Here is a 22,155-nt window from a genome sequence, read left to right as displayed (position 1 = left end):
GCGTCGCGGCCCATCCTCCCTCGGGACGACACCACCTCTGCGCGCCCCAGACTGCGGAACTGGACGGGCGGTGCCCCGAGTGTGGGCAGGAAAGGCTGCCGGGGAGGCGCGGCCGGCAGCGGGGGGCCGGGGCGGCGGGCTGGGGTGGGGGGAGCGGCAGAGGTGCCGGAGAGCAGCCTGTGGGGGCGGGGCGGGTGGCCCCCAGCTCGGTGCCCGCCGTCTCCTCCCCAGCCCTGAGCCCAAGGGCGGAGGCACAGAGCCCACATTGTGCCCCCACTGCACTGCACCCTCCGGGACAGAGCCCCATTCACCTCCCGCACGCCAGCGCTCGGGGACCGGAGCAGAGCAGCGGGCACGCGTGGGCGTGCGTGTGCTCCGGCAGCCGGCGGTGCGGGCGTGCATGAGGCGCTGGGCGGGCTGCCGGAGGGGAGGCCGGGCTCCTGCGGCCCACGCCGCTGCGGCTCCAGATATTTATAGGCCTCCACTGCGGAGACCGAGGTGGGACCGCACGGGGCTGGGGGCGGGGAAGGACGATGGGGGTGCTGGAGGCTGAGGCTTGGGGCTTGGAGGTACAGCGCCAGCGACCAGGGGGCCGGGGCCGCGGTCCTTCCCTGACTGGCAGAGGGAAGGGAGTGCGGTCCTGATGGTCCGGCTTGCCTGCTGATCGGAGGTGTAGAGGGGACGTCCGTCCAGGTTCGGGTGGGAGCCAGTGGACGCTAGTGTCTGAGTGGTGGGATGAGCCCCTGGGTGACAGTGTGTAGGTGCCAGTGTCCTGGTGAGAGACAAGGGAGTGAGGTCAGTGTTGGAGGAGGGGTGTCTTTGTGTGGGTGTCCCAGAGGTGAGCTGGTCGGGTCGAGGCCAGTTGTGGGTGGGAGCAGAGAGTTGTCAATGTCTGGGATGAGGGGGGCGGTCAGTATGTGGGTGAAGCGGGACAAGGAGGAGTGAGGGTGGAAAGGGTGCGGTCAATGTCTAGGTTAACGGAGCGGCTGGTTAGTGTGCGGTATCCGCCTAAACACAGAGGGTGACCCCTCCCGCTCCCTCTCCAGGAGGCCATGTCGGCCGAGGACCACGAGGTGCGGGCAGTGGCCGAGGATGCCAGCGGAGGCAGCAGCAGCTCGCCCAGCCCCGGGGACACGCTGCCCTGGAACCTGGGGAAAACGCAGAGGACCCGGCGAGGTGGAGGTGGCTCCGGGGGCAATGGGAGCGTCTTGGACCCTGCTGAGCGGGCAGTCATCCGCATTGCAGGTAACGCCGAGCGGCCCCGTCTGTCCGATTCGGACATTAACCCTGGCTTGTTGACTGAGCTGTTGCTGCGCGCTACCTGCGGGCGCTGAGAGAGGGCGAGCCGGTCCGAGGGCCCCGGTCTGTGGCAGGTGATCGCGGGCAGCACAGCGCCACCTGCTGGCACCCTCTTGTCAGCTGCAGGAGGCCCGAGGTGGCGACCGCCGCAGGGGTGCCATCATTGGCCTCGCAAGGAGCCAGGGCCCGGATGCCCTGACACCTTCTTGGGCTCCTGCGGGCAGAGCCATCTTCCGGGCCCCTGGGTCTGCTACCGCTGGCGGTGCGTGGAAGCACACAGGAGCGGGAGAGGAGGGGCCGCCCGGTTGGCTAGCGTTGCAGCCCCCCGGGGGGATTCGGGGTCCTGCCTCGCCCTCCAGCAGCTGCTGCTCTGGGCAGGCGGGTGGGAAAGGCCCAGTCGAGGCCCCTGAGAGTGTGGGGCGGGCGGCTGGGGAGTGGGTGACCCAGGGCTGGCGGCCATCAGGCAGGATGTGCTGGGAGAGGGAGGAGCCAGCTGAGGGTCTCCCCGACAGTGGCTGCAGCTCTGACCCCCTTCCTCTCTGCGGACAGAACGATGATGAGGGCACCTGGACGGGACCCCGGCTGGCCCCTGCAGGAGGCCCGGAGGGCACCCTGAGGCCGGTGGGGACAGGCCTGGAAGGCCAGCTGTGGGGCAAGGATGGGACTGGGGGCCGTGAGGGGTTGTGGGTGGAGACACAGGCCAGAGGTCAGGGAGATGCCCCAGGACAGTGGGTGCGGGCGCAGGACCCGCCAGGCTTCAAGCGTCACATACGGATTTGAAGGATTTTTGCCCACTGGACAGCAAATCGTGGATGTCCTTCTCAGGCCTGGACCTTCCTCGGGGTCAGCCCCTGCCCTGGGGGAGGGGGGGGGGACTTCAGCAGTCCCTGCCGTCAGGGCCGCAGGGCGCGACCCTCGCGCACGACCTCTGTGCTAGGACGGATTCCGTGACCGATTCTGGTCACGGGGTAGCAGCCCTGAAGGCTGGGGTGCAGTACTGCCAGGGGCGCCCCACCCGGACCGTTGTCCCCCGGGGCGACCGGGTCTGTGCCCATTTCAGGGACGGGAAAGAATTTGTCTTCTGTTTTTACCAAACGTTTTGTTTCCTTTCCTCCGCAAATCGCCTATTTCAGCCCTTTCATACTTACATGTTTCGTCTTGGGGGCTCTTTTTACCTCGAAGACACCAAGTCCTCGGCCTCGCGGCGGGAGGGCGGAGGGGAGGGGCGCGCCGGGGGAGGGGGGGCGGCCAGGTGAGGTCGCCGGCGGGGAGGGGCCGCGGGGCCCGGGACCCGGCCGGGGGCGGGGAGGGGCGTGCGCCCCGGGACGCGCGTGGCCCCGCGGCCCCGAGCCTGCCCGGCGCGGCCCCGGCCCCAGGGCCCCTCGCCCGGCCCCGCCCCGCCCGTGGGGCATCCTGGGTGCGGGGGGCGGGGCGGGGCCGCCCCTTTGAGCGGCGCGCGGCCGGCCGCGGGGACAGTGGCCGCCGGGGCTGGAGGCCGCTCTGCGCCGCCGCGTCCCGCGCCCGGGGATGGCCGCCCGGCTGCCGCCCGGCCCGCCGCCCGACGAGCTGGACTTCATCCAGGCCTACGAGGAGGTGCGGGAGAAGTACAAAGGTAGGGCCCCGCGCGCCCCGCGGGCGACCTGCTGTCCGGCCGGGGCCCCGGCGGGTCCTCCGGCCTCTGACCCCTTGTCCGCGGCCGCCGGTCCGATCGCCGCCCAGCCGGAGCCCGGCCCGCCCGACACCCGCAGGCTGCGGCGCCCGGCGGAGCCCCCGCCGTCATGCCCTTAATAGGGCATCTCGCGGCGCGGGCGGTGGGGTGGGCCCCGCCGGGGCGGGGGCTCGCGGGGCCGGTGTCCAGTGTCCCCGGTCTGAGGCCAGCAGACACGTGGGCCCAGGCTGAGCTGTCCGCTGCCCCTCGGCAGGGCGCCGCCCCCGCGTGGGGTGGGGGCGGCCGCCACACCTGGCAGTGGGTCACATACTTGTGGCCTCTCCTCACCTCCCCAAACTGGCCAGCACCTAGACTGACACCCTCCCCTGGCAAGGAGCTCCTCACAGCCCTTCTCTGTCCCCTGGGGCGGGGGGCAGCTGGGGGCTGGGGAAGACAGAGCAACCCTCTCTTCCTCCTCAGAGAAACTGGCTCTGTGGCTTTGACAGAACCCCTCCCCCCTCCCCCTCCCCCTCCCCCTCCCCCCTCCCCGGGGTCTCTGGACCTGCCCAGGGCCTCACTGCGGTCAGCTGCCTGGGTCGCTCCAGCAGGCACCAACGTGGCCCTGGCTCCTGGCCCACAGAGGCTTAGGGCCCTGAGAGTGAGTGGCTGGAGAGGGTCGAGGTGGGGGCCGTGGGCAGAGCTGACCAGAGCTGTTTCCAGCTCCACGTGGCTGGTTTTGCTGGCTCTGACCCCAAGGGCAGCTCAGGGAGAGAGGTCCTGCTAGGGCCTCGCTTTCTACCCACTGCCCTCACCCAGGCGGGGAGAGAGGTCTCACAGGGCCTAGGGCTCACCCCTGCCCGGCCACCCTCCCCTCACGGCCTTTGCTTGATCTCTGGCAAGGTGGATGTGCTGTGTGGTTCTCCAGCTCGTCTGCCTGGTGCCGGTAGAGGTGATCCTGTGACAGCGGGCTCCTGAGGGAGGGGGGTGGTTACCCAGAGGGCCGGCCGGCCGCTGCTCTCACCTTCCACAGCTGGCCTAGCCTTGGGCTGGGGGTGGGGGTCCCCCTGGATAGGTCCCGCGCAAGGAAGCAGCGGCCCGCGTGGGCCACAGCTCTCTGGCATACCCTGGGACAGACTGCTTATGAACTGGACACTCCGGTGAGGATGCCTACACAGAATGAATAGTGGCCCGTTCCAGAACCTTCCTTGATATGATCAGGTCGCAGAGGTGCGTGCGGTTCCAGAGCCTGTCCCGGGCATCAGTCTGCGGCATCCTGGGCTGAGTAGCCGTGTCCCCTCTGCTCCCTGGGGTGGAGGCCTGCCTCCCAGGAGTGAGCGCTGACAGATCCCTGGGGGTCCCATCTCAGCGCCCGTGCTCCCTGGACGCCAGGCTTGGTGTCAGACACACGGGGCTGTCTCAGTCTGTGTCCGCATCCTGCATGTGGTGGACAGAGGTGAAGAGGGCAGAGGGCAACTCTCGCCTGCCTCTTGCCTGTGGGCGCAGGGGCACCTTCCCGAAGCAGACCTGCCAGTGCCATGGGGCAGTTCCCCGGGCGCGTGTGGCTCTGGCGGCTGAGCACTGCTGAAGTAGGGTAGCAAGGCGGGGTGGGGGTGGGGCGTCCGCGCATGTCTGGGAGTCAGGAGAAGTTCTATGTCACACGAGGCACCCCTGTGACTCCTCAGCCCCTCTGGGTGAGGGATGGGGGGATGCCTGTGGCCGGGCCAGGGCCACCGCCAAGGCCAGGAGCAGCCTAGAGGAAGCCAGAGGCGGCTGGGCCATGGCCGCAGGCCTGACCGTTGTGAGCCCCTTGGACCACGGAGGACTGAGGCCCATCCTGTCCCTGGAGGTGGAGGGCTTCCCCCAGTGAGGGAAGGAAGGCATGGCGCCTGATGTCAGCCAACGTGTGGGTGGGGCGGGGGCCACAGCCCTCCTCTCCTGGGGCCTGGCACAGCACCAGCTGTCTCTGCCTGGGGGACTGCCACCCAGCCCTGCCCGGGCACTCCTGGTCCCTGCTGGGCCCACGGAGGGCTCTGGCCTCTTTCTGCCTCCTGATTTCTACCCCAAGCTGGCACTCACTCCCCAGCCCCACCCCTGCCCTGCTCCTTCCCCATCTGCCCCTCCAGAGTGTGGCCACTCGGCCCCTCCCCCCAGGGATGGTCTCCCTCCCCAGTCCCACAACACCCCGGGCGCTACCCTGGACGTGTCACTCATTCCTGGGCTCTCCCCCTGGAAATCCCCGGCAGTGACCCTGCGTGGTCATTGCCCCTCCCAGAACATTCTCAACTTCCTGTCCGCCTGAGCCCTTGCCCCTCCCCAGCCTCCCTGCCTTCTGTCTGAGGCAGATTCCATGTGGGGCCCGGAGTGGCGGGGCCCTGTGGGAGAGCCTCCTGTGCTGAGGGGCTGTGTGGAGGGGTCCCGACCCCCAGCTCCCCACATCCTGGCCTGCCGCAATTCAGAGGCCGGGTGTGGGAAGGGTTTGGGGTGCAGGAGAATCCAGGTGGGTCAGGTGGTCGGGGTAAGGGTGTCTGTAAAGGAGCGGCCCAAGTCCCCCAGTAGTGGCGTGTGCGGGGGGGTCGGGGGCCATGGGGTCAGGGCGGGGAGTGGGGAGTGGGGCTAGCCAGGAGGGCCCAGGCAGCCAGGGTGGAGACTTCAGGCTTGTCCCATCAGGCTGGGGGCAGGGCGGTAACAGAGTCGGCGTGGGTCCAAGCGTGGGTGGCGCTTGGGGTGCCTTGGGGTGTCGACAAAGCTGCTGTGACGGTCCCGGTCCCGGGAGGGGCAGGGCGTGGAGAGCGTAGGGTAGCATGGGGGCAGGGCCTCCAGGCAGGGGGTTGGAGAAGGTGGCTCTGGAAGGTCGCTGGGAGGGGGGGGCCACGTGCCCAACGCCTGTCTTGTGCTTTCTTAAGACTCAGCTGGAGGGGCTTCCCCAGCTCCCTGGCAGGGCTGCCGTCACGCCCGGCACCTTCCTCACATGTCTCACCTTTTCCGGTCCTGGACTCTGAGCTGGGTTATGTGTGTCCCTGGCACCAGCCCCGGGCCCTCAGCCAGCATTTGCAGGGTGCTGGATGGGTGAGGGGGTGATAGCATGGGGTGGCATCTTTGGTGGCCAGAGCTCAGCTGGAGGGAGCGGAGGCTAGCAGTTATTTGGGCTTGGGAGAGCACTTTTGGTGTGTGTTCACTGTCACAAGTAAAGAAAGAAAAGAAAAGAAAACAAGAAAGAAAGAAAAGAAAGAAAAAGAAAGAAAAGAAAACAAGCAAGCACTATGGAAGTACACAGAGAAACAGTTAAAGTCACATGTCTGGCCCCAGTCTCACTGTGTGTGTGTGTGTGTGTGTGTGTGTGTGTGTGTGTGTGAGAGAGAGAGAGAGAGAGAGAGAGAGAGAGAGAGAGATCAATGGTTTGTAGCGTGTTAATAGGCTCATGAGACCACCACTACAGTCAATTCCAGAACACTTACGTTCACACCTCAGCCCCTGGCAAACCCTGCTCCACCTGCCGTATCTATGGATTGGCCTCTGTTGGCCATTTCATATAAATGGAATCAAACCATTTTGCACCTGGCTACTTTTACTTAGCCTCATGTTTTCAAGGTCCGCCTATGTCGTAGCATGTCAGGGGACCTCATTCCTTTTTCGGCCGAGTAATACCGAATGGCGTGGACCCCTCAGACCTTGTTTATCTGTGCATCAGTCGGTGGACGTTTGGGTTGTTTCCACCGTCGGTTATTATGAGTGATGCTGCCCTGAACGCTTGTGTGCAAGTGTTGGTGCACGCCTATGCTTTCATCTGCCTTGGGTAGGTCCCAAGGAGTGAGCTTGCTAGGTCATGTGGTCATTCTATGTTTAACTGGTAGAAGGGCTGCGAGACTGTTTTCCACCCAGCTGTACCCTTCTGCGTCCCCCTGAGCGGCGTGTGAGGTCTCCGATTTCTTCACGTCTTCGCCGACACTTACTATTATCTGTCTCTCAGATTATAGACATTCGATCCTAGCGGGTGGAAGTGATATCTTGTTGTGGTTGGGATTTACATTTTCCGGTGGCTAATAATGTTGAGCCCCTTCTCTTGTGCTTAGTGGTGATTTGTGTCCCTTCTTTTGAGACGTGTCCATCCGGATCCTTTGTCCATTTTTAAATTGGGTTTTTGTCTTTTTACTGTTCAGTTGTAAGTGTTCTTTATGTATTCTACATACATGTCCCTTCCCGGATAGATGATTTGCAAAATTGTGTGATTCTATGGGTTATCTTTTGACTTTCCTGTGCTTGTCCTTTGAAGCACAAAAGTTTTTAATTCTGGCAAGTCTAGTTAACCTATTTTTTTCTTAGCGCTTGTCTTTTTGGTATCATTTCTAAGAAATTCTTGCGTATTCCCAAGTCATGAAGATTTATGCCTATATTTTCTTTCAAGATTTTTATCATTTTAGCCCTTACATTTAGGTCTTTGATCTGTTTTGAATTAATTTTTGAGTATGGCATGACGTGAAGATCCAACCTTGTTCTTTTACATGGGGATTCCAGTTGTCCCAGCACCATTTGTTGAAAAGATTGCTCTTTTCCCATTGAATGGTCTTGGCCCCTCATGCTTGCTTGCTTGCTTTCTTTCTTTCTTTCTTTCTTTCTTTCGTGTTTATTTATTTTTTTTTTTTTTAATTTTTTTTTTTTTCAACGTTTATTTATTTTTGGGACAGAGAGAGACAGAGCATGAACGGGGGAGGGGCAGAGAGAGAGGGAGACACAGAACCGGAAACAGGCTCCAGGCTCTGAGCCATCAGCCCAGAGCCCGACGCGGGGCTCGAACTCACGGACCGCGAGATCGTGACCTGGCTGAAGTCGGACGCTTAACCGACTGCGCCACCCAGGCGCCCCTCGTGTTTATTTTTGAGAGAGAGAGTGACAGAGAGCAAGAGAGAGAGAGCACACAGGCAAGAGTGAGTGAGGGATGGGCAGGGGGTGGGGGGAGAGACGATCCCAAGCAGGCTCTGTGCTCAGTGAAGGAGTCCTACTCGGGGCTCGATCTCAACAACCGTGACATGACAACCTGAGCCAAAATCAAGAGTGGGAGGTTTAACCAACTGAGCCATCCCAACGCCCCACCCCCCTTTTAAAAAAATGTCACGGATACTAAATATTCCATTACATGGAAATACCACAGTTTATTTACCGGGTCCCTTTACGTGGACATTTGGGCTCATCGTTAAAAATCATTATATTTCTGGATTGCCCTCTGACATAGGTGAATGCAGGATATAAGACAAACTAGTCCTCCGATTCCTTGCCAGTTGATTGATGAGAAAATCCTAACTGTTTTAATTTGCATTCTTTGATTCTTAAATAAAGTGAGTTTTGTTTCCTAGTTACTGGCTATTTTCACTTTTTTTCTTTTACGAGTCACCTATTCACCCATTCAAAACCGTTGTTCGGATCTAGGAGGGAGGCAGGTAGGGATCCAGGGTTTAAAAAAGAAAAAAAGAGCGTTGTTCATTTCTCTGTAAGATCTTATGTTTCTTTTTGAATTATAAAAGCTCTTCGCACATTATGAATATTAACTTCCTTGTTTTTTTAAACGTTTCAATCTTTTCACCAGTTTGTTATGTTTTTAAACTTTTTATTGAAGTGTAACATTCCTACAGAAAAGCGAGCAAATTTTACACACAAAGCTTACTTAAATTTCAAAGTTGCCTTGTGACCAGCACGCACATGACGAAACAACTTGTTAGCCTCTTAAAAGTCCCCCTGGTGCCCCCAGTTGCTGTCCTGACAACTCACACCATGACCATTTTGGGTTGATTGTTACTTAATCCTGTCTGTGGTATCTTTAGCCGTATCAGCTTTAAAAACTTACCAGTCTTGGGGCGCCTGGGCAGCTCAGTCGGTTAAGCGTCCGACTTTGGCTCGGGTCATGATCTCACAGTTCGTGGGTTCGAGCCCCGCGTCGGGCCCTGTGCTGACAGCTCGGAGCCTGGAGCCTGCTTCCGATTCTGTGTCTCCCTCTCTCTCGCCCCCCCCCCCCACTCTGTCTCTTTCTCTCTCTCAAAGATAAACAAACACTAAAAAGTATATATTTGCTGAGGGTTTCTGGGTGGCTCAATTGATTGAGAGTCCAACTCTTGATTTGGCTCAGGTCCTGATCCCGGGGTCGTGGGATCGACCCCATGTCGGGCTCTGCCCTGAGCGTGGAGCCTTCTTGGGCTTCTGTCTCTCCCTCTGCGCCTCTCCCCTGCTTGTGCTCTGTCTCTCTAAAAAATAAAAACCAAACCATAAACATTTGTTGAGAGTTTCTTCCAGTTCTGATGCTTGTTTTTGTTTTCTTTTTTGTAAATTTTTTTAGTTAGAAAATTATTTTTTAACATTTATTTATTTTTGAGACAGAGAGAGACAGAGCATGAACGGGGGAGGGTCAGAGAGAGGGAGACACAGAATCTGAAACAGGCTCCAGGCTCTGAGCTGTCAGCACAGAGCCCGACGCGGGGCTCGAACTCACGGACCGCGAGATCATGACCTGAGCCGAAGTCGGCCGCTTAACCGACTGAGCCACCCAGGCGCCCCTTGTTTTTGTTTTCTAACAAAACCTCTTGAATCCGTCGGCATTTGCTTTGGGCTGAGAGGTGGGCTGGAGCCTTGGGGTGTCACGCTCAGGGTCCGGACTTGGGTTGGTGGGTGACAAAGAGGACTTTAAATATCTCCTTTCCCACCAGACAGCTTTCTGAGGGCCAGGTCTGTGTCCTGCTGCACCTGTGTTATGTGACAAGCGTGGCTTAAAAGTGAGGGGACGGAGGGGAGGGAAAGGCGGGCCCCCAGCCGGAGCCCTGTGGGGGTGCTGGTGGCATGGTGACTCCTGGGTGCCCCCAGACAAGTGGCTGAGGAGAGGCGCGGAGGTGCTGAGGTGGCGGCAGGCGGGGTGCTGGTGCGCGGAGGTCCAGAGGGCGGGACAACGGGAGCGTGGACGAGGGCGTCCGGGCCGCAGGTGAGTGAGCACACGGGGACCCTGGGAGGCGGAGGCCAGGCTGGGGACAGCACCCCAGGGCCCCCACAAGGAGGAGAAGAGGCCCATGCTCCGAGCCCGGGGGCAGCTGGACAAGCAGAGCCGGGGGCTGGGGCAGGGCAGAGCCTTATACTGGGCGCCCCGGGGAAGGGGTGACAAGCCAGAAGGCTGCCTGGGCGAGGGGTCTCGAGCAGGATGAGGCCCGAAGAGTGCCCAACACTTGATGATAAGTGACACTGGGGGCCTTGGTGAGATCCGTTTGGGGATGTCATCGGGCTGGAGGTGCCGAGGGGTAAGAAGGGTCGTGTGGGGCTGTAAGATGTCCAGCGGTGTGGGAGGGAGGACGTCCTCCAGGACAGAGAGGAGGCAGGCGGAACACTGGCCTGAGGTCCCTGGGGCAGGGGAGGCCTTGGCCCGGAGGGGCGTCTGTGGCCTTCGGCGTCGTGGGCACCGTGGGGTGCTGGGCCCGTCCACACGTGTGGGGCTGAATGTGATCACCCCTTGCCACTGAGGGCCATGTGGGGTGAGCAGGGAGGAAGGTGCCCACTCAGAAGATGTGGGACAGGAGGCTATGGGGCCCGCTCTGTCTCCTCTCCTCCCCTCTTCTGCTCCAGGACAGCTTGGGGCCAGGCTTAGCTGCAGAAGGGGTGTCCTGTCCAGGTGGTCAGCTCTCGGCAGGGACCTTTACTGCCGTCCTGAGGCAGAGGGGTTGTGGGGCCAAGGACAGGATGGGGGGGACGCTCTGCTGCCCGCTGTGGCTCCGGGGCCGGGGACAGATCCGGAACCAATTCTGCAGGAAAGGAAGACTCTAGAAGGTGTCTGCTGTAGCTGGTCTGGGGTCTGGGTTCAGACGGGCCGGTGGCCAGGACGGTGGGGTTAGGGGGGACCCCCCGGAGGGTGCGGGGTGCAGGACTGCAGGTGTGAGGCAGCTGTGGGAAACCAGAAAGAGGTGTCCCTTATGTCTTTTTTCCGTTCTTTGGTTTTTCAAGTGAGTGTGTATTTTGAACTTTTGAAACGTATCCTTTCCCCCTTCCTTATTAGGCGAAAGGCGGCAGGGAAAGCTTATAGAATAGGCACCAAGGTGGCCCTGAGGGACGTGGGTGGGCTTTGCTGTTGTCTCCTTAGCAACTCGCGCCTGCTTACGAGGACAGACAGCCCTGTGGTAGGTTCCTGCGGCTGCTGGAGTAAGTTGCCAGCATCTGGTGGCCGGTGGCCCGAAACAACAGAACTCTGCTCTCTCACCCTTTGGAGGCCACAAGTCCAGAATCCAGGTATCGGCAGGGCCGTGCTCCCTCGGAGGCTCTGGGGCAGACCCTGGTGGCCGTGGGCGTTCCCTGGCTTGTGATGGCCTCTGTCCAGTACCTGCCTCCGTCTTCAACGTGGCCTCCCCCGTGTCCTGCCTCTGCCTCTTGTAAGCATACGTGTCCTTGCCCTTGGGGCCTCCCTGAGTAATCCAGGACGATCCTATTTCAAGATCCTTAATTATAACTGCAAAGATCCCCCCCCCCTTTCCAAGTAAGATAACATTCGTGGGCTCTAGGGATTTGGAGGTAGACATGTATTTTGGGGACCACCATTGAAACCAGTGCCCCCCGCCCCCCTAAATCCACGTCTGTCACGTACAGACTACATGCATCTGATCCGATATCGGTGAGGGTCTGGATATGGTCCCTGGGGCAAAACTCCTGTCTGTCTGTGGATTTGTGAAACTAGCCAGCCAGTCTTAACGCTTCCAGAAGACAGTGGCGGGACTGGCATAGAATAGACACCCCCATTCCAAAAGGGGGGAAATAGAAAGGGATAGAGGGCTGACCAGTCCCCAGCAAGTTTGAACCCACAGGGCAAATTCCTGAGAAAACTCCTCTCTGGCTTGATGCTCTGCTGTCCGGCCTCCGCCCCTGGCCTCTGCTCTGGGGTCCCCTACTCCTTGTCCTTGCGGGGCAGCCCACGAGCTAACCTGTGAGCACATGAGAATGCTAACCACCTTCCGTCCTTGCATCCTGCCTCTGCCCCCTTCCGTCCCAGCTGGTGGTGTTTCTGCTCCTACAACATTCTCACAGACCTTGTGTGTCACAGGGATCTGTGGCTCCGGACAAGAGGGTTCTCCACGGGACTTTTCTGGGTGACCCCTCTCCGTTCCCGGCTTCTGCGGAGACGGTTGACTGGACCAGGGGGCCGGACGTCTAACCTGGTCGGCAGGGGGCTGTGTGGTCGCGGCCTTGGCACTCTCTCCAGGGCCTGCCTTCCCACCAGGTACACGTTCGGCCACCTGAACAGGTTGTGACCTTCCTGGGTCATCAGTGCCGGTTCCCTTTTTGCGTAACAGCCCCTTCCACAACTTGCGTCTTTCCTCTCTATCTTTCTGATCTTTCCCATGCGGTGCAAGAGGAGGTGGGTCACCCCTCCCGCTTCCCCCGGGAATCTCCTCGGCTAAAGGTCCAAGTTCACCACTCGCAAGTTCGGCCTCCACCTAGCAGCAGGACAGCGTCCAGTCGCGTTTCCTGCCACTGTTCCATAGGGGTCTCCTTCGTCCGCTTTCCAGTGCGCGTCCCTCTCCTCCTTCTGAGTCCCCACCAGCATCGCATCCAGCATCTGGGTTTCCACCAGCGGTTCACCGCAGCCCGGGCTTTTTCCGGCATGTTCTTCAGTCCACTGCCCGATTCCGAAGCCTCGTCCACACTCTTAGGTGTTGCTCACCGTGCCCCTAACGAAACCTTGACCGGTCTCCTGTGTCTGCCGTAGCGCATTGCCACAAACACGTGGTCTAAGAACCAGAAATGTATCGACTCTGTTCTGGAGGTTAGAAGTCCAAAGTCAGCGTGTTGGCCACACCTTCTTGGGAGGCTCTAGAGGACTTCCTCACCTCTTCCAGCTTCTGGTGGCTGCTGGCATTGCCTGGTTTCTGGGGCTTTTCCTCCTAGGGTCTCTTCTGTCTCTCTTAAGGACGCCTGCCACTGGGTTGAGGGCCCACCCACGTGATCCAGGGTGATCTCATCTTGAGACCCTTCACTTAGTAACATCTGCAAAGACCCAATTTCCAAATAAGGTCACAGTCGGTTGTAGGCACCAGGGGTTCAGACGTGAAAAGATCCTTTTTCAGGGTCGCCACTCCAAGCCCTCCCCCCAAGTGTCCCTCCAGTGTTGGTTGATGTATCGTAAAACTTTCACGTCTCTTTATTTTGTGCTTGTTGTTTAAAAAAAAAAAAAAAATGCATAGCATTTTGTAGTACGGTTTAGTTTATGATTTTATAATTTGGTATTATAGAGTATTTTTAGACACATGTAACTTCTCTTTTACTTAACGTCACAACAGGAACATCTTTCTATAACATTTATTTACAATATGGTCACGTAACATAATATGCCTTTGTATGGTAACCACATCCTATTTATTTATTTATTTATTTATTTATTTTTGGGACAGACAGAGACAGAGCATGAACGGGGGAGGGGCAGAGAGAGAGGGAGACACAGAATCGGAAACAGGCTCCAGGCTCCGAGCCATCAGCCCAGAGCCTGACGCGGGGCTTGAACTCACAGACCGTGAGATCGTGACCTGGCTGAAGTCGGACGCTTAACCGACTGCGCCACCCAGGCGCCCCAACCACATCCTATTTAAACTAATGCCCTCTAAGAGAACATTCGGGTTATTTTTGGTTTTTCAGTTGTTTTCATTTTTTGCTTTTTGCTGCAAGGAGTGGCTTTGGAGCTGGGTTGTCGGGTGTATCTATGACATTCGTTTGAAATAGAATTTCTGGGTCAGTGGTGTGTAAAATGTAAGCCTTGTCTGCACCAAGATACAAGTTTTTACCTATCAGATTGGCAAAAATCCAAAAACTTGGATTTCTGGATTGTATTGGTGAAGCTGTGAGAGCCAAGCCAGTGACGGTGCACATCCCATCCAATCTGATCAGATCAAGCACCGCTGGGAACCACGCTCCCGAGGGGCCTCCCGGGTGACAGGCCTCCGGGGGTGGGGTGGGGGACTGATGGAAAACCGAGGGTCAGACAGGACACGGGAGGTGTCACTTTTTGTGTTAAAAGGAGAAAAATCAAGAATCGTGTTTGTATTTGCTTGATTTTCCATAAAGAAACTGGAGAGGAATAAACAGGAAGCCAGCAACGGTGACTCCCAGGCTGCGTGTGGGTGGGAGGGGACAAGCTAGGAGACTTCTCACGTGCTTGCCCTGCTGGAGGCAGGTGGGCGTTTTCTGTTCTAACACAGCGTTTAAGGGGTTTCTGAGATGTTTGCTGGGTCCTGCACTTGAGTCTGCTGCAGTCCCTGGGGACTCCCTCCTCTCCCTGCCCGTCACCCACGGCTCCCACGGCACCCACGGTAGAGCCCCTCCCTCCCCCCACCCAGCAGCCACGGTAGGGCTTCAGGCAGACCACGGAACCTTGCTGCTCCGTGAGTGAGGGGCTGAGGTGGCTGTCCCAGCGGGAGGGGTGATGAGAGCTGGAGTTAGCATGAATGCAGGGGTGAGCTGGGGGAGCATGAGTCCCCCCTTCGTGGGCCCCAGTTTTTATGCCTGGGGGGCCCTTCTGCACTTCAGTTCTGATTTTTGTCTCATTCTAGAGGGGTTTATATCTAGCATTGCTAACGAAGGGTTTTTTTCTATTACATTAAAAAAAATTTTTTTAATGTTTTTTATTCATTTTTGAGAGACAGAGACACAGTGAGAGCGGGGGAGGGATAGAGAGAGAGAGAGGGAGACACAGAATCCAAAGCAGGCTCCGGGCTCCGAGCTGTCAGCAGAGCCCGACGCGGGGCTCGAACCCACCGGCCGTGAGATCGTGACCTGGGCCAAAGTCAGACGCTTAACCAGCTGAGCCGCCCAGGTGCCCAGGTGGTGGTGGGGGGGGGGGTGGGCAGCAGGACCGTGGAGGGACCTGGCCCGTGTGCAGAAGTGGCCTGCCTGCTGTGGCAGAGTCCTGGGAGTGGGACGGCGTGGGCCACCGGGAGGTGAGAGAGGTGCTCGCCAGGCCCAGTGCAGCGGCGGAGGCGCTGGGGGTGGGAACAAGGACGGCGGTGGAAGATACTTGAGGGCAGAATGACGGAGCGGGGGACGTGGGGGTGGGAGCCGGCATCCCGCAACCGTCTCTGGCAGAGGCCTGGTAGCCATGCTGTTCTTGAGCGGGGCTGCACGGAGACAGCTGGACGGGGCCCAAGGTGAAAGCCTTCGCCAGGGTGTCCGGGAGCCCTGGCGGGCACCCAGCCTGCTGCTGCAGTGGGCCTAGACTTCCCCGGGGCCTCCCAGAGCGGCTGGCCTGGCTGGCTTCCTGCTGTCATCATCCTGCAAGGGGCGGCTTCCCAGGCGGGACGTTTGGCTCCTGCCCCGGCCCGAAGCTTCCCGAGGTGTAGGCAGACGCTGGGCCGGGGCTGTGGGGCGAGACGGCCCCCGTGCTCACACTTGCAGGGCTCAGTCTGCGGGGTTTCACTGGGCCAGGCCTTCGCCGGGTGATTGTCGGGGACCCTAAGTGGAAGGTCTCTGCTGGCACGACCTGTGTGGGACCGCCTGGATCCCTTGCTGGCCCCCCCCCCCCGCAGGGCAGGCTGCCGTGGGGCGGTGGGGGGCAGGTTTGAAGCTGGGGAACCATAGGGAGGAGTGCCAGGCTGAGGGCGGGTGGGGTCTTGGGAGCAGTAGGACTCTCCAGATGGCAGATGAGGTTGCGTGGGGGCAGGGGCAGGGGTGCTTCCTTGGCCCTGGCCCATGACTCAGCCTGTCGGCGTCTTCCGCGACTTGTGAGGAGGGCTTTGTTCCAGATGGGGGTGCTGGGAAGGAGGGGGCACCTGGTTGTGGTGTTAGGGCTCAGCTCAGGTCCCAGGGACCCCGAGGGCGTGTGCTGCCTCCTGGAATTTGCAGAAAGCTTCAAGAGGGTTTGGCCTCGCTCGGGGTGAGAGTCCGTGGCCCGGGCGACCTGCTAAGGGCCCTAGTTGGGCATGAGAGAGCCATGCTGCTGGGTGAGGCCATCTGCCCTGTTGAGGACCTGGAGATGAGGCCTCCTGGGCAGCGAGGTCGGTAAAGGCTGAGGATGTAGGGGGGGGCCAGAACCTTCCCGTCTCTCCCACGGGACCTGGATAACCTGCGCCCTTTCCTCCTCACTGCCCATATCTCTTGCCCCCGGGGCCCTTGTCCGAGGTAGTTTGAGGGACCTCCCTAGCTTGGTGAAACCCACCGACAGCTGTTTCCAGCCCCTTTCTCCCTGCTCTGGCCGTCTCTAGTCTTTGGGGCTGACCGGACCCTTCTCCTCTTTCTCTGGGCCTTTGCACGAGTGGTCTGTCTTCCTTTGCTTGCTAGAGGCAGCCTGTCTTTTGGCTCTGACGTCACTGCCCCTTCCTCTGGGAAGCCTGCTCTGAGAAGGGACCAAAGAACAGGCCCAGTGTGTCCTGTGGAGCCTTTCCAGGGTCCGCGTGGCTGCTCCCCACTTCGGAGGCCACACTGCGGCTGCTGTTTGGGGCACATTCGGCAGCAGCAGGCTGAAGACACCTCTTCACTGGATTTTCCGGCTGCCGCCACTTTCCTGGAAGCCCCCGGTTGCACGTAGCGCAGGGGACTGCAGTGGCCACTTACAGGTGGGCAGCCCCATGTGAGGGGACCAGTGAAAGGTCTGGGACACTCCTCTGGTTGACCTGACGAGCGGGCCTGCGGCCAATAAGGGTGGCTGCTTGGAGGAGGTGGCCCGGCCTGGAAGGAGACTGAGGCAGGCTGGCCACATCTTGTGGCAACAGGACACCACCAGCGTGGGAAGGCAGGGTGCACCTGGGGCTCACATCTTAGGTGTGGGCACGGCTCCTGCTTTATGGCTTTGTGAGGTGCGATGTTATAGACTCCACCCTGGCCCCGCCCTGCCAGTGCCAATGCCCGCATTCTGCCCCAGAGGCTGGCAGTGACAGTCTTCTGCTGTGGCTTAGGAGACTGACCCCCTCAGCAGTGACAGCGACAGTAGGGGTGGGGGGAGCCGGGAGATGTGCTGGGGCCTGGACTGATGGTGGCAGTGGTGGACAGGCTGGAAGGTAGAGCCCCAGGACCTGTGGGGCTGGCCGTGCAGGGATGTGCGCTTGCACAGTAGCCCCAGGGGGGTGGCCTGCACTGTGGACGGTGGATAGAGGTGCACCTGGAGCTGGGGGGACGAGGGCATCCCAAGACAAGCTTGATTGGGATCTGCTGAGTGGAGAGCTAGAGGCTGGGGTGCAGTGTGGAGTCCTGCTGGACATGAAACCCTAGCAGTCAGAGTAGAGAGAACATCTTGAGTCATAGGACTGAGTGAGGTGGCCCAGAGGAGAATGGGGGGGTGGGGAGGGCTTGGCCTCCCGGGGAGAGGGGGGTGGGTGGGCAGAGGCAGAGCCGCTGCGGCGTGAAAGGTGGTGAAGGGGCTGATTTAGGGTCCTGGGGTACCACTGCGGGCAGGCCTCCGGCTCCTGCCCTGGTGGGATCCACCTACCCGCCGCAACCAGGGTGCTGGTCCAGGAGGTCGCGGGGCGGCTCAGACCTGTGGGTATCTCTTGGAAGGAGTGAGTGGCCGTGCGCGAACGAGCCAGAGGGCACTGTGAGGGACTGTGCGGTGGCCGGGGGTGGGCCGTCGGAGCGCACCTAGGGCCCGCAGTCCGGCTGGAGTTACCGGGGTCTGGCCGCACGAGGAGGGGGCCGGAGGGTGGGGGCGGCGCGCCGCGGGGGCTCGCGCCGGGGCTGCCGTGCCAAGCGCATCGATCAGCCCAAGCCCCGCCCCTGACTGGCAAGCCCCGCCCCGGGCCTCTCGGCTCCTCCCCCAGGCTGCGGCTCTGGCCGGGGCAGTGCGTTGCGGGGCTGGACTCTGCGTGGCGGCAGCCGCGCCGCCCTCAGTCCCGACGGAGACATGGACCCCTCGAGAGCCATCCAGCAGGAGATCAGCTCCCTCAAAGGTGCGGGCCGGGGCCGGGGCCCGAGCCAGGGGGCGAGGACCAGGCAGTGACCTCCAGCTGCGTGCAGCCCCGCGCAGGGCCGCGGTCAAGGTCTGCTGCCCCTGGAGTAGCCTTGGGGATGGGGAGCTGGGGCCGCAGGAGCCCCCAGGCCCGTGCACCGCCAGGGCTCCAGCTGGTCGGGGTCCGCCGGGGGTTGGCCGGGGGCTACTCTTGCCGCAGCCCTGCGGCCCTGCAGCGAGCGTCGGGGGGCGGGGCGGGCTGCTGCAGCGGCGGAGGCGGGTCGGAGGTGAGCTCTGGCTTGGGCTGCGGGTCCGCCCCTTTTCCTCCCGGACTCTGCGGAGCCCCCGCCCCGCTGCCGCCCTGCAAGCCCAGCGTCCGAGGGGACAGGCCAGGGCAGTGGGTATCACTGCGGGGAGGCGCCAGGCGGGCTGGCCCCGGGCAAGTCCACACTGCGGCTCTTTGTTCCGGGGTGGGGGGGCCGGGGGCTGCCGGAGGGCTCCGACTGGTTGCCCTGGAAACCTGGAGGGCCCGGAGTGCGAGGGGAGGAGGCCGCCCTGCCTACCCGCCTTGGCCCTCCCGGCGCCGAATCAGCCGCTGCGGCTGCGGTTCTGCAGGGTGGGGGCGGGGCAGAAAGGGGGCATCCTTCCAGCCCTGGGACTTTGTGGGGGGCGCCCCCACCCAGGCGCGGAGAGGGGCGAGCGGGGGCGGGGGGTGCGGTGTGGCGGAGCAGCGGAAGCTGCCGCGAACATCTTGCTCCAGGCTCCTACCTGCTGCTCCCCTCGGCCGCTGGGGGCGCCCGGGCTGCTGGGAGGGAGGGGGATTCCCTACCATGCCCCGCCCCCTTTCTGCGGAGCCCCACGTGGCTGCCACCTCGAGCAGGCCCGTGTAGGAGGAGAGACCTTAGGTCCAAGTGCTTGGGAGGCCTTGGGGTGGCTTGGAATCATTTTGGGAGGGGGGGCATGGGTTGGCTTGGGGGGCGGCTTGGGGATTTGGGGGGATGAGTTCGGGAAATCCAACCAGGAAGATGGCATGGGGGGGTAAGCATGGGGGGAGAGCAGGAGGTGAGTGAGGGGCTATGGGTGGGCAGGGGAGAGCAGGAGGTCTGTGGGGCAGGGCCGAGGGACAGGCCAGGAGAGTGGACGAGCTCTTCGCACACAGGGCTGGGGGAGCGCTGGGGGACTGCTGTCCCGAAACACAGCTGCCGCTGGTTCTCGAAGCCCCAGCCCGGGTGGCCGCGAGGGCCCGCAGGCGCCCCTGGGCTGAAGGGGCGTGGACGTGTCCACCGCCGCGCTAGCGGTGCGTCCTCCCGGAGCCCGTCTCCGTGTGGGCTGGCCGGCTTCCTGCCCGGCTGGCTGCTGGGGACTGGCGGAGGGCGGGGGGAGGGGGGAGGGCGCCGCAGTGAGCCGGCGGGCGGGGCCATGCGGACCGGACGGTTGGCTGCGTCTTCAGTTTCCACCGCCGCGTCCGCCAGGACTGGGCGCACGCGTGTGTGTGTCTAATGAGTGTGCGTGTGCATGTATGTGTGAACGTATATGTGTGCATGAGTTGGGTGGGGGGCGGTGCTGTTTGGACCCGGCTCTGCGGTGCCATGGCAACCGCCCCATAAACCCGCCCCCACCCGTTGCCAGTTGGCCGCCTGCCCACGGGCGCCTCCCACCTCGGGATCCCCCACCCCCGCCCTGTTGGCCCTATTTATAATCAGTTCCCGGGTTAGCTGCGCTTGGTGGGAATGGGTGTGTCGGCTTGGGGGAAGGGGAGAGCGTGGCTGGGTGCGGGTCGGGGCAGCACGGCGTGGAAGAGTGCGGTACTGGGTGGAATGGGGGAGGCACGGGACATCCACGGCTGGGTCCTCAGCTGTGGGAGCCTGGAAGTGACTGATGGGTGTGGCCGGCTCCGGCTCCAGGGCCCCACCGGGCAGCTCCTGGACCCTGCTGTTGGTCCCCCTTTGACTTGGGCCCCTGACCGGCTTCTGGTGTGGCGCTGCTCCCCCTGCTCCTGCCCCGCTGGTCCACGGGCGGGGGCACTCAGGCCACCCAGGGCGGGGCGTCTGTGTGGCAGTAGGGGCACCAGGCCTGCCTGGGGTGGCAGGGATTTGGTGACTTTGATTTCCTGTGGCAGCTGAGAGTTTCTGGCTTCCAACAGCTGGCCTGGGGCTGCTCAGACACCCCTACCCTGTGCCCTGCTCAGAGTGTTTCGGGGTCCCCTTTGATCTGGCCTGGCATGGGAAGTGTTAAAGAGGGTGGCCACGGTCTTGGGCCTGGCATTTGGAGGTGGGGGCTCTGTCCCTTTGCCTGCGTGATGGACAGCGGCCAGTGGTGTCCAAAGCCCGCCTGTCCACATGCCACTGCGGTCCCCCCTCCGACCTCTGCTCCCCAAGACCCCAGCTTTCCATCCAGATTTCTGCCCCCCAAGACCCCAGCTCTCCCCTCAGACCTCTAGTGCCCCGCCAGGCCCAGACAGCCCGGTACCCGCCTTCAGATCCTGCCTTCAGATCCTCGTGAGTCCGAGAAACCTGAGACCACAACCCTGAATTGGGTCCCCAGCCTGAGCCCCCCCTCCCCTGCTATTCCCCCCCCCCTCCCCTGCTATTCTGCCACCATTGTAGATTCCAGGTCCGGAGCCACTGTGGTACCCCCTCCCCCTAGTCTAAGAAACCTTGAAGGAAGTGTTTAGAAACTGACGTAATTTCTGACGCGGGAGCTGTGGGGCCTGGAAAGGGGGGGCCTGCCGGGGGGGGGGGGCTGCCATGGCAAGGTGCCCCCCACTCTGCGAGGGGGCCCCCCACTTTGCGAGGGGCCCCGGGGGCTGTGGGTGGGAGGGGCCGCCCTTGCTGCTGAGTCAGAGGGGGCCGGCCTGGGCGTCCCGGAGGGAGGGCGGGCCGGCGGGAGGCTCGCGCAGGCGGTGGGCAGGCGGCAGTGCCGGCCGGAATCTCAGCGAGCCAGGGAGCCCGGCTCGACAGCCACAAGCCGCGGAGCCCGTGCCCTCGAGCCCAGCCCGCCTGCCAGCCTCCGTCTCGCCCGGTCCCGAGGTGCCTTGTGGACCTCCTCCCTGTGCCCCGCCCGTCACCCTCGCCTCTGGGGCTCTGGCAGCCATGGTGGCGGGTATGCTCATGCCGCTGGACCAGCTGCGGGCCATTTACGAGGTGCTCTTCCGTGAAGGCGTGATGGTGGCCAAGAAGGATCGGAGGCCCCGCAGCCTGCACCCTCACGTCCCCGGCGTCACCAATCTGCAGGTCATGTGCGCCATGGCCTCGCTGCGGGCCCGGGGCCTGGTGCGGGAGACCTTTGCCTGGCGCCACTTTTACTGGTACCTCACCAATGAGGGCATCGCCCACCTGCGCCAGTACCTGCACCTGCCGCCGGAGATCGTGCCCGCCTCTCTGCAGCGCGTGCGCCGCCCTGTCGCCATGGTGATGCCTGCGCGACGCGCCCCCCATGTGCAGTCTGTGCAGGGGCCCCTGGGCTGCCCGCCAAAGTGGGGGCCGCTGCCCGCTGAGGACCCTGCCCGTGAGGAGCGGCGGGTCTACCGTCGGAAGGAGCCTGAGGAGGGGGCACCCGAGCCCCCCGTGGTGCCCGCCACCGCCCCGGGGAACCTGGTGAGGCCTGGCCCGGAGCCTGCCCCAGCCACAGGTCAGCTGCGTCCTGCCCCCAGCCCTGGGGGATGGGAAGGGGGTGCCCGGGCGCAGCCCTCGTGGGCTGGGGGTGGCAGTGCACGTGGGGGAACTTCGCTCACACCAGCAGGTGGTGCTGTCTCTGCCCGAGGGTGCCGGACCCACGTGGCTCCTCCTCCCGGCTTGAGGACCTTGGGGTGGGTGGGCCACTGCCAGCCCAGCCCCAGGCTCCCCTTCGGGCTAGGGGTGGGGCTCGCAAAGCCTGGACTGGCAGGACCAGCTGTTGGCACAGCCCTGCCCCACACCAGCTAGCCTCTCTCCCCAGCACTGCCCTGTGCCTGTGCCCCGCTCGCTCCTGTCTGCCCCTAGGCCCTCTCTGCTGGAGACGGTAGCTTGCAGGGAGGAGCCGGAATAATGTGGGGGGCACTGCTCTCCAGCAGCGTAGCCCAGGTGAACTGGCTGACCTTTCTGAGCCTTGAGTCTGTCTTGGGGGGGGGGTGACATCTGCCCCCATGGTTTTGTGGCCCATATGGTTTCGTGATGCGGTATTGTTCCTGGGAGCCTGGCCGGCTTGGAGTTGGTGAGGGCCGAGGGGGCAGCTCTGGGTTGGGGGAGAGGAGGAGACAGCTGGCAGACGCACTGCCTGGCAAGCCAGTGGCCAGGGTGTGGCGGCACCGGGCCCAGACCCTTTCCGGTGGAAGCCGGGTCACAGAGGATGGAAC

General features: G+C 62.1%; 1 protein-coding gene across 2 annotated transcripts in view; it reads left to right on the top strand.

Annotated features, from left to right (window-relative positions):
• The window catches only part of PLEC (plectin), a 56,619-nt gene that overhangs the window by 177 nt on the left and 34,287 nt on the right, over positions 1 to 22,155 (top strand). Inside the window, exon 2 of one of the 2 annotated variants that reach the window (XM_047074305.1) lies at positions 1,047 to 1,245. In XM_047074305.1, the coding sequence (XP_046930261.1) occupies positions 1,053 to 1,245 (193 nt within the window). In that variant the 5' untranslated portion in view covers positions 1,047 to 1,052. Of the gene's footprint in view, positions 1 to 1,046; positions 1,246 to 20,790; positions 21,453 to 22,155 lie in introns of those variants that run through there. The other variant, XM_047074304.1, reaches the window with a different exon arrangement.

Source organism: Lynx rufus, unplaced genomic scaffold (genome assembly GCF_022079265.1).
Source record: "Lynx rufus isolate CCGP_SWC_20201006 ecotype Redwood Valley unplaced genomic scaffold, mLynRuf1.p SCAF_12, whole genome shotgun sequence".
NCBI lineage: Eukaryota > Metazoa > Chordata > Mammalia > Carnivora > Felidae > Lynx > Lynx rufus.
Note: the sequence above shows the minus strand (reverse complement) of the source record. Positions and strands in the feature narration are given on the sequence as shown.